Source organism: Pavona decussata, unplaced genomic scaffold (assembly GCF_977016875.1).
Source record: "Pavona decussata unplaced genomic scaffold, jaPavDecu1.1 SCAFFOLD_315, whole genome shotgun sequence".
In the NCBI taxonomy this organism is placed as follows: Eukaryota; Metazoa; Cnidaria; class Anthozoa; order Scleractinia; family Agariciidae; genus Pavona; species Pavona decussata.
The window spans coordinates 1,057,501-1,069,553 of record NW_028145706.1 but is presented as its reverse complement, the minus strand read 5'-3'; the positions used below and the strand labels follow the sequence as shown (position 1 = coordinate 1,069,553).

At 37.4% G+C, this 12,053-nt stretch overlaps 1 protein-coding gene across 1 annotated transcript in view; it reads right to left on the bottom strand.

Moving 5' to 3' along the window:
* Nucleotides 1-432: 432 nt before the first annotated feature.
* Nucleotides 433-12,053, bottom strand: part of LOC146454124 (limbic system-associated membrane protein-like) — a gene marked incomplete at its 3' end in the record, with an annotated part of 22,787 nt that continues 11,166 nt past the window's right edge. Inside the window, exons 3-4 of the mRNA XM_085095904.1 lie at nucleotides 9,322-9,564; nucleotides 433-675 (exon numbers count right to left, since the gene is read on the bottom strand). Of these exons, the coding sequence (XP_084952030.1) occupies nucleotides 433-675; nucleotides 9,322-9,564 (486 nt within the window). The remainder of the gene's footprint in view (nucleotides 676-9,321; nucleotides 9,565-12,053) is intronic.

The following is a 12,053-nucleotide window of genomic DNA, read 5'->3' as shown; positions in this document are numbered from 1 at the left end:
CATACACGTGCGCACATCGCTCCAACAAAAACGTCAAAAACGTAAACACAGTACGATGGCAGTGTCTCTGCAGAGTTGGTTCCTGTAAAAAGGAACTGAACTGTGGCCTCGGATAAGATGTGTGAAAAACTAATCACGCGAAAAGTTCTTTGTTTCCCTGTCTCGAAACTTGATGCACTCGACTCGATACTCGACGTACTCGACTCGAGCCTCGATCCTCGAAGCTTTCGAGTTTCGAGGATCGAGGATCGAGTCTTGAAGTTCGAGTTTCAAGGGACTGTTAACTTACATTTGCACGGTACTGTACATGTATAAACAGGGTAAATTGTACACTTACATGTATACACACACTGTTACCATTTCTGGCTATTAATGTTAGAATAAGAAAAATAGTTTACCATTTATAACTTGATCAAAATTATTAACACTCACACTTTACAGTAATGAAGATATCCTTGGTAGCAGGACTTCCAACACCATTAAAAGCAGTACATCTGTAGCCTTCTTTATCCTGTCTACTGATGTTGGCCAAAGTTCCATTGAATACACTGTTATCAGAAAGTCTTGTCCAGGTGATGTTTGGAGTAGGATTACCATTTGCTTGACATTCAAGGGTCACGCCTTGCCCCTCTATTTTTGTTAGGTTTCCTGAGTCACCAGTGATGCGTGATGGAACTAAACAGTCAAGACACACAAAATAATGAGTCTTGCTTTTCAGTATGTTTACATACATGTACAGATGTACACAGAACATCACATTAATTACCGTGCAGCAGTGACAATTTTATTGCTTAATTGAAGTTCTTCTTCCATGTTCACTGTAAGTGATAGACTTTGAATGGCTACCTGCTTTGTTGTACAAAAATAACATTAATGTTCCAACCAGCATGCAGCAGTTGAGCACCTACCAACCTATTATCTACAGTGTAAAAATTACACTGTTCAGTATATATATATATATATATACACTAGTCCGACTCCAAAAGTTCACAGCTCTGGTTTTACCATAGAGCAATTTTATAGCAGATGAAGTCTTCAGTTTATCCACTGGTAGTCACATATATATTACTATATATAATACATGTAGGTATTATAGCTACATGTATGCTGCCTATCCTTGTTTCTGATACTCATTTTTCATGAATTATCTTGAGTTTTAAAATTGTTCAATGACATGTACATGTACTCTTGACTACAAATCTGGCCCCAGTTGTTCAAAGAAGGGATAACTTTATCCAGTGCATACTGTAAGTCACTCTCCAGCAGATGAAATGTATTGGTTGGAGAATATTTTATCAACTGGATAGCGTTATCCACTCTTTGAACAACTGAACCCTGAGAAGCATAAATCACTGAGAAACCAGAACGAAAATTATCAACTAAACAAACACAATATAGATACATGCAATATCATGTGTACTAATTTTTTTAACATAATAATAAAATATTATGACACAATCATTCAATTCTGAAAAATAGGCACTCGAAGGAGCGCATGTGGTTTCAGCTACCATAATAAATAGTTATTGCCTGTGTTCAAGTGACCCTGAAAAAAGTAATTGTAAGAAAATGAAAGGGAATCATTTCAAAGATCAATAAATTACATATGACTGTTCTTTGTCTGCTTTATTGATTCCCTTTTAGTGCATTTATGAAAAAGTTGCAAAGCTGGGGTAGATAACTTCGGTAGGTGCATATGTTAGTGGGGTTGCAAATTTGTAGGGAGGTTATTTTCCAAGTGATAAAGCTAAGGGCGATTTTTAGACTGCCATTATAGGACTGGTATCCCTCTAGCGAACACATAAGTCTTGAATGTGTATAACCTAACTATGACATAGTTCTGACAAGTGTGGTCAAGCAGAGCTCAAGTCCTCCAGGTAGGTTTCAAATTATGATCTGTAGCAAAGTCAGCGACCAAAGGAATTCTAAACATGTGGTCCATTTTAAATCAGCCAAGCAATGCTTCGGACCAGTGCAACTAGGTATAAAATGCAGACTGCAGACTGCAGACTGGGTATAAAATGCAGACTGAGACTAAAACCGCCTCTTCATCAAATACAGGATACATTTTAAATTTTTTTCAACTTAACTTACGCTAGTGCCATACAATCATCTTTTGAGATCATTTCCCATGAAATTGACATCATTATATTCTTTTCGAAAAGCGTCAACCTTGAAATAAACAACCCCAAAGCATGATGTAATCAATAGCGCAGACACATGACCTTTACTCCGCACGTGGTTGACCTTTTCGCTGCTTTGCGTCGACATGATATCGGCGACATCAGTAAGTGGCAGTCAGGGTGGCAGTAAAATGTTTTTTTGAAAAAATGTGTTCATGTATTGCTAGAACACTGAAGGTATACAATTTGTCTTTGACAAACTTCGTTAATATTCAAAGAAACTAGACAGTTAAAATCTGTCAATGTCAAATTGCCTGCCCCTTCGGAAATCAAGTCTGTTTCCCGGCTTATTATAATAATTATGAAAACGGTCATGGGCGTAATTGTTAACGAACTAATGCAAAGCGATTAAGCTTGAGTCTAATTTGTGAAGAAAGGGCCTCGGAAAATAAAAGCAACCAAATCGAGAAACTGTTAAGAAATGGTTTAAAAATAAGGTCAATTTTGTGGGAGATGATCTCGGAAACCTAATGGCGTGACACTAGAGTAAGTTGAAAAATTGAAAATGTATCCTGTATTTGACGAAGAGACGGTTTTGGTTACCTGCATTTTATACCCAGTCTACAGTCTGCAGCCTGCATTTTATACTGACCGCTGCTGAAATAACAAACAATTCAAGCAAAGAGATACTTGATAGCTATCGCATGATCAAGAACTCGACTTTCCTGATTGGCTGTGGTTTTGAAATTTTATCCCATTTGGTTCTGGGCTGGGCAGTTCAATTAGGAAAGCTCTGCATTCAGACGTATGACCCTTTATGCTTCTTTTTCTTCAAAATAAGATGATCTTTTTTTACTTTGTTGTTTCCAAGACAATGGACGGGATTTTGTATACTTGTATATACTTTCACAGCGATAAAAAAGTCAGTGTACTAAAGTCTCGTTGTACCCTGGCCGGTGGATGAATACAAAGAGCTTGGTAGAACTAGCACGATCAGAAGAAACAAACAGCTTTCCTTGGGATTTATTTATTCTCCACAAGTGTCCCAAACATAAGTATAATATTAAGATGATTAATATAGATTACCTGAATTCCCACGGGATAGAAAATGATCAATTCACAGCCATAAAAATGTACACATGGGGTTGTTCCCGCGGCCGGTAAAAATGTAACTTGCTGTTTTGAGCGCGCACCCATTTAACGGTTAAACTTATTTTAGCCTTCAAACATTATTTATGTGCTCAAATTAATCTCTCAGTGAAGCTCAAACGGTGTTGATAAAAAGCTGCAAAGGAGACTACAATTATGGCAGCCGTAAATTCTTCGTTTTCTACATTGTTTTTCAGATTGGGTGATGTGTTTCTGCAAACCAAAAAGACTTTCAAAGGACTACCCGCAATAAAAAAAAATCAATTTAACAAACCAAGTTAGCTACTCTAGATGAAAGCTTCTGGGACAGCAAGGGAAGCTGCAGGAAATAAACGGCACACCTTAAGCGACTTTTCCCTTTTTACAATATAAATATTTTGAAGGTACAGTAACAGCAAAATACCGCCCGCCACTTACAAGGTGTTTCGCAGTTTAGGTATACGCTCAACACGACAGTGTGCTAGAATGCCCAAATGAAATTTACAATTTTATAATTTATTTAAGACCCTCGATTTATTTGTCAAATTTGCAAACATATCTGGTTTGAAAGCGAAATACAAAAAAACTGAAGCTCTCTGGATAGGTTCATACAAAAGTTATCTTGGCAGAGAGGAAAGTGTATGCCCTGGACACTTGGTTTTCGACTCTAGGAGTCAATGACATTGATGAAAATTTGCTGAGAAAATTTAAAAAAACCAAAAAATTCTAGGCAGCTGGTCAGCTAGGAAACTAACTCTACTGGGTAAAATTACAGTCCTCAAGTCCCTTGCTGTATCACATTAGTTTATGTTTTGTCTTCTCTTGCAACACCACGAGGAGTTACTGTATGAACGAATTGAAGTAAGCTCACTACTATACAACTTCCTTTGGGATGGTAAAAGTGATAAAATCAAGAGAACAGAAATGATTAACGACTGTAACAAAGGAGGGCTGAGAATGATTGACTTCCAAAGCGTTAAAAATGAAATGGATTAAAGGATATTTAGACAATAGTAATCATGGAAAATGGAAATCGTTTTTTGACTATTACAGTACCGCCTGAAACTATTGGACCATTTGCTGTGGTTTTGATCTGCAGTTTCACCTCGGCAAAACCCCGTCTAACTGCAACGAAAACCCCGGTTTAGCCTAGGTTTTTTTAACCTGTGAACAGGCTCCCAAGTGGGGTATAGGGCGATCACAAAAATCGAGCGCGCTCCGCTCGCTCGCCCGGCTTGAATAGGCTATTGTTCACTTTGTCTTCATAATCTTCGAGGACAATAAGCGAACTGTCGGGTTTTGGGTGTGATAAATTTCACGGAAGCGCACTCACTCTCAACGGAAATAATCAAAGTGCTCTGTGAGCGAACTCGTGAATTGAACTGGTAAATGTAATATTATTTCAGATGATGCCAGAAGTTATTTGCTTAACGCACAAAACAATTCACTAAACTTCACTCGCACAATTCCTTTTTATACGCGAAGCAACGCAAAGGTCAGTTTAAGCTCGAATGCTAGTTGACCAAAGATGAGAGTGCTTCCAGGTCTTTTTGAAGGAATTACCATGGGACTAGTTGGACATAAGTGAAAAGGCACTACCACTCCTGAATAACAAACTGCAAGTATCCAAGTTTCCTTCCAAGGACCGCCGTAAATTAACTTATCATAACTTTTTTTTCACATTGTGTTGTTGCTGAATGAAACTTGATACACATGAAAGAATTTGGTTGCCTAGCACGTGACTGAAATCTTCTCCGTGTTTTCATCATGGTACGGTCCTTTCAACGACGGCTTCTCTAAACATTTTAAAACATCGGAGGGGGATTTCACTTTTGCTAAAGTTGCTGTTTTTGTTTTATCCAAAGTAAATATTCATAGAAATACAATACGCGTGGCGGTAATTTTCCACGTTTGTGTTTGTTCCAAGTGAATCCAGCTTATCGCTCACAGTTGATACCAAATCAAATCTATAAGCTTAACGAAGTTTTAGTTTTTTGAATCCGGATTACATTGGCAATATAATTGGAGGGATTTTCACTTGGTTTTCCTCCGCCTCCGTACTGAAATCCAATTGCATATTTTGAATTCAACGTCGCTATTTCGATTGAAGTGTTGTATATTCTTATCTACTTTGTTGCACACTTTACATCAAGAGGAAGGGTTATCAGCTGCAGGGGGTTTATAATAATAATAATAATAATAATAATAATAATAATAAAAATAATAATAATAATAATAATAATAATAATAAAGACTTTATTAACAGCATTTCCACTAAGTGGCTCTTCATCTGTTAATATCTAACTAAAATTAATTACAACTAAGACAAACTTAAGAAAATAGGCACTCGAAGGAGTGCATGTGGTTTCAGCTACCATAATGAAAAGTTAATGCCTGTGTTCGAGTGACCCTTAAAGAAGCCATTGTAAGAAAATGAAAGGGAATCTCTTCAAAGATCAATAAATGATAAAAGGCAGTCTATAACTGCATGTGGCTACTGCCTTATTTTTATAGAATATTGCAGTCTAGTTGCAGTATAAAAGCAATGTTATATAAAATTCAGAGGGACTAATGAACAGTTCTAGTCAGTGCCAAAATTTGCAGCGTAATTTGATCGTTTGTTTACACTTTAATACACAGGGCACAGAAATAGATATGGTTGGGATCTCTCATGGTTTACATCACTGTTTACATAAGATCGCATGGTCACAAGAAATTCCGTGAATCAATTAAGACACACAGATAAACAAACAATAAGCTTTTTTAATTGAAAAATTTATTCAGACAGACCTGTGTTCACGCCTAAAAAGGAAATTCGTACAATTTTCGCCTCGAGTGAAGCTACGTGAAGCGATCCAAGCGAATTGCGAGTCACTATTGTAAAGCACAATTTCTCGACTGTATTAAACTGAAAACGTTTTTCAAAAATTTCGCCAAAGCTATTTGAAATATGGCAAATCGATCAATTTAACATAAAGCACGGTAAAATTCACATTCAAACCTGTAGTATTTTGTAAAGTGGATTTCCAGGAGCACACACTGGCGAGAACGTCTACAGCTCATGTGATGATTTGCAGATCTTGTTTTGCAATCGCACATGTTTCGCCTTGACACACTCTCGAACAGGAATTTCTTCGCTATGAACTCACTGATTTCCTCTTTTTAAGCAGCCGAGTGTTCCTTAGAAGTTGTTCTTGTGATTTACAGTATTGAAAACCTGTGTTTTCCTTCCAAGAACCACAAACTGCCACCTTGAAAATCCACGCGTGAGAGATCCGGCAGCCATTTTGAATTGAATACAAGGATCTTTTGTAGTACGAATAAAGCCGACTGAGATCTCGTAACCTGTCGTGGTGAGCTTTCGGCATTCCGAACCTTGACGGAAAATGGACTCACTTTGCGATCGCACATGTTTTTCGACTTCACACAGTCTCGAACAGGAATTTTTTCGCTACGAACTCACTAACTTTTTAGGCAGCCGAGTGTTCCTTAGAAGCTGTTCTTTTGATTTACAGTATTGAAAACCTGTGTTTTCCTTCCAAGAACCACAAACCGCCCCCTTGGTGAGCATGAGAGACCTGGCAGCCATTTTGAATCTTCCGTACGAATTAAGCCGACTCAGATCTCGTAACCTGTCGTGGTGAACCGTCGGCATTCCGAACCTTTACGGAAAATGGACTTACTTACTTACACAACACGACGACAATAGTGGTTTCAGCTTCAGAAGCTGAAACCACAAAAAATGAATAACAAAATATGTGTTCCAAACGCTAAATGAAAATCAATCACAGTCTGGACCTGGCTTTATCTTGTAGCAATTTCTTTGTCTCCTTCAAAAATAACATTGGATCCATGCAGTTTCCTAAAGAAAGGGGAAGGTTATTAAATAAATTAAATGCGCCGATCAACTTGAAACTTCAACATTCCCCCCCCCCCCCCCCCTCCCCGGGCAAACCCCAGGCATTTGAACTTTTGAGGATTGGATCGTTCCAATTCCCGCCCCCTCGGGCCAAAATGGTGTTCAAATGCCCTACCTTATCGTCGGATTTGTCTTTCAAATGTCCCTCAGTAAAGAACAATCATTGTCGCCTCCTGTCATGAGTTACTACAAAAACCACAACTTTAACATTGAAAACTATTAAAAAATGATTGGAAATTGAGTTAATTAAGTCGGACAATGTCAATCAGCAAGTGTAAGCTGCTCTAACTCCAAAACACGGCAAAGGTTGTTTAACGAGAAATACATAATAACATAATTTATTTAAAATGAGTTAGCCAGCTACGTAGACTGTTCGAGTGGCAGGATATTCTGCAATTTAAGGCAAAGCGGGGTGTTTATTTCTTTCATTATTCACTGCGGGACAAAGCCGCAGCTTGACTCATTGTATAAAAAATCTACATCGCCAGGACTCATGGGCTCCTGACATTGCTTATATAAAATATATTAATATTTAAGCACTCTCACTTTTGAAGACCTTTTTTTGTAAGCCAATTGCTCACAAATGCTATACTCTTCCATCTCGTCCAAACACGTGTTTACAGCTGTTAGCGACTTCGGCGCCCAAAAAAAGAGGAGATTTAAAACCTGACACTTCCAGTTCAATTTTCCCCACCCCACTCAGGCAAGGTCAAATTCCCCACCCCCGGGAAGGCCTTACCCGTCAAATTCCCCACTCCCCGGGCACAGAAAATAATAAAATGCCTGGGGTTTGCCCAGGAAGGAGGGGGGGGGGGGGATGTTGAAGTTTCGATTTGATCGGCGCATTAGCAGCTTCATCTTGAAACGTATTGGCGATCATTGATCTTTGGAGCGGTATACCCTTGCTGGAGTGTAAGTTTCGATTTTTTCGTAAGTCTCTAGTCTCAAATAATTTGGCCAGTCCAAGCTGTATAGACTCTTGTGTGTACTTGTTTATCAAATGAATAGAATATCTTTCTTGACTGTGTGCCGTAAACAGCAAGAATTAAACTGAAACTATGTCTTTTGCTCTGTGATTATTGCCTGTAGCATGACAAAAACTGAACATGTTACAAATGCAGAAAAAGAAACTTTCGTCAGTCTGCCATACGAATTGCTATCGGTTGTTCAATTTCTGATTCGGTGAGTCTTTACAAATTCTTTTGTTTGAGGGCTTCTTTAGGATGAAAGGTGAGATACATGTACATGTGTAATGTTTGACAATACCCTGACAACAGTAATTAGTCATTATTGTATTCTTACCAAGGCATTGCCGGGTCTAATTCAACACGGCTTTCAGTTGCTTTTGTCTTTGCTGCGGTTGCGGTGTTCGTCCCACCGCAGTGAATTCGCGGCAATCACGTTCGCCAAAGACAAGGTTTTACCGCGTGCAAATGGTGCAATAGTTTCAAGTGGTACTGTATCTTGAAAAACATGGTGGCAAATTAGTTTTCTTAAGAAATTTAAGACAGCAAGATGTTCCATTGCCTACATTTTTTTCACCCATTCCTGATCGAGACAATAGAAGACTGGTGGACAGGAGCACTTTAAATTATAGACTGAGATAAGAACTTAAATTTCAATTCTACTCAAATTTGGCACACCTCTCTGATAAGGAAAGAAAACAGGCAATTCTTTTATAAATCATGGTTTAAGGCAGGAGTAAAAGAAGTTAGGCACTTACTTGATGCAGACCAGAATTTCATGAGTTACACTACCTTCAAGGTTAACAACAAAATTCAGACTACAGCTGTATCTATCTAGAGTACTAAAAAGTAGTATCAGCCTTAAAACATTTTAGAAAAATGTGTTCTGGCCTCATTAACCATAACGCAAAAGACACAGCTGAGAGCCTTCTATTATCTTTGAACATTTGTTAAGCGGTTTACAAATGCCTTATAAAGAGAAAAGCATTTACCCCTATAAAAAGCCAAAGAAAATGGCTCTCGAAAGATGAGGTTACTAGAAGTACAAAAAATAATGTATGTGTGCAAAGTGTATTTATTTAACAGTGAACATAATTATACAGTATACACACTGTTACCATTTCTGGCTATAAATGTATAACCAATCAAAATTAAATAGCTGAATTCACAACCCTCTAACACTCACACTGTACAGTAATGAAGATATCCTTGGTAGCAGGACTTCCAACACCATTAAAAGCAGTACATCTGTAGCCCCCTGTATCCCGTCTACTAATGTTGGGCAAAGTTCCATTGAATACACTGTTATCAGAAAGTCTTGTCCAGGTGGGCTTTGGATTAGGATTACCAGTTGTTTGACATTCAAGGGTCACGTCTTGCCCCTCTGTTACCGTTAGGTTTCCTGAGTCGCTAGTGATGCGTTGTGGAACTAAATAGTCAAGACACACAAAGAGTAAAAATATGTTTGAGTATTGCTTTTCAGTATTTTTTTTTTAACTTTACATGTACAGGTGTACATTGTAACAACATATTACCCTGTTGCAGTGATTTCAGTGCTTAATTGAATTTCTTATTGGATATACACTGTAAGTGATAGACTTTGAAAGGCTACCTACATTGTATAAAAATTAATGTTTCAACCAGCATAAAGCTTGGTCAAGCACCTGCCAACCTACATGTATTATCTACAGTGTAATAATTACACTGTAGATAATCAGGTTGGCAGCATAATTATTATAATTATGCTTCATATGAAATACCACATGTACACTGTATACAATATACCTCTTTAAATAATACTACTGATGTTATCTTATCTGTATAATACATGTAAGTATTGTAGCTACATGTATACTGCCTATCCTTGTTTCTGATACTCATTTTTCATTAATCTTGAGTTTTGACATCGTAAGACTGATAGTTTTTCCTCAAGCGATCTCGCCAAGTCAACCATTGAATGGTTTAAGCAGTGTGTTTTAAGACTTTGGTCAACCATTTAACAGTTTGAGCTAGCCTTTTATGGATTTTGGTCAACCATTTAACATTTCAGGCTAACCGTTTATTTTTTTTGCTTCACCGTTTCATGCTTTAGCTATCCGTTTTTGGACTTTGGTCAACCGTTTTAATTTTTTGCTATCCGTTTAAATGGTTATGGAAACCGTTTAAATGCTTGAGTTAACCGTTAAGTATCCGTTTACAACTGTTTTTCTTGACCGTTTAACGGAAAAGCGTTAGTGTCCGTTTTCCCAAAGAGGGTCACATGTTTCACAACAATACCTGATACATGCAGTGGAGCAGTGTACAGTGAAACAAGGTACAGTGTACACGTATTCTTGCGCATGTTATGAAGCGAATGCGGGAAAAGCAGATCTAGGCAAGGACTTATCTGAATCCAAAAAGGATTTTGGTAGTAACCACACAAATTTCAGAGATGATTATTATAAGCACATCAAGTTTTAAACTACACAATGTACATTTTTATACAAGTATGTAACAATACACAGTCACTGTACATGGCATTGTTTTTTTTCCAAATATTTTTGAAGCTTAATTCTTTCTCAAAAAATGTGTGGTTACTACTAAATTCTTTTTGGATGCCAAAACCCTTGCTAAGATCTGGTTTTTCTGCAGTCAAAAAACTTTGTTTTAGTAGATCATCCCGAGATAATTATGCAGAACGAACATGCATGCACAGTAGTAAAAGGAGGCACTGTTAGTACTTAAATGAATTCCCAGTGAATAAAAAAGTAGGAAATAGCATTTAACGGCTGTCTGTAGGAGATGTTCTCTGTTTTTTCTTTCTTGTGAACATAATTTGATTGTGAAGAAATTGTTTTCTCAAAAATCCCTATTCAAATTTTCAAAAAATTCCTGAGCATCTTGAAAAATGACTCTTGAGTACACAGAAGTTCAAGGATCAGATTTGAACCCGAGACTGTCAACATACATTTTCTCAGATGTACAATGTAAAGATCATACACCATCACATGGTCCACCATACCCAAACGTTTTACGTTATGATGATAATTATAAACAGCAAGAACTGATTTCCTATGGATGCATTGATTGAAAAAGAAGAAAAGGATTTAAGGATTAGGGGAAAGAACTAGTCAAGAGAAATTGAAGGCATACATGTGCATGAAACAAAGTAGTAAAACAGCACTGCTGAATGGCTAAAAATATTGCCTTGTAGTCCCTCAGGATTTAGAATTTGCCACACTTACAAGTGCAAAACTGTACATGTAGACTTTTTAATAAACTTTCACAAATTTAGTCGACTGTATGTACAGTCATGTATAATTAACTACATTATTCATTTTTGTGTACCTGTCCAACTGGTGATTCTGCCAAGAGGGAAAAGGAAATAAGAGGGAAAAAAGATTTATATGCACACCTACTACTAACCATAAAAAGGATGTAGGTCATCTCTTGAAAACATTGTTTTCCCTACATGCATTTAGATCTGACAATGTCAGATGCAGTTGTCAAATGAAGTGGAACAGTCTTGTGGTTTAAAAACATGTACTGTACATACAGTGTAGATTTCTAAGTTGTTTTTGCTTTGTTTTTGCCCAATCTGGCAACTAGAGTATAATTGCAGTGTACAATAGTTCCAGTGTACATGTACATGTATATACTGTACAGTACATGTAGCTGTTCTAAACACTGATCTCAATTCTAAACACCTTACTTTGTGCTACAGCTGTACAGCTGTACATGCATGTACATAACATGTACACTGTAGCTACCAGGTTTGTACTCATGATCAGATTGCAGCTCTGTTTCTCCTCAGCAAGTGGCCAGACACACACACATACACAAAAACTTAGTCAACTGGTATTTTTGCAATAAAAAAAAGAAACCAAATTATAATTACATGTATCTGTCAAATGCATAGAAAATAATGACATAGAAAGT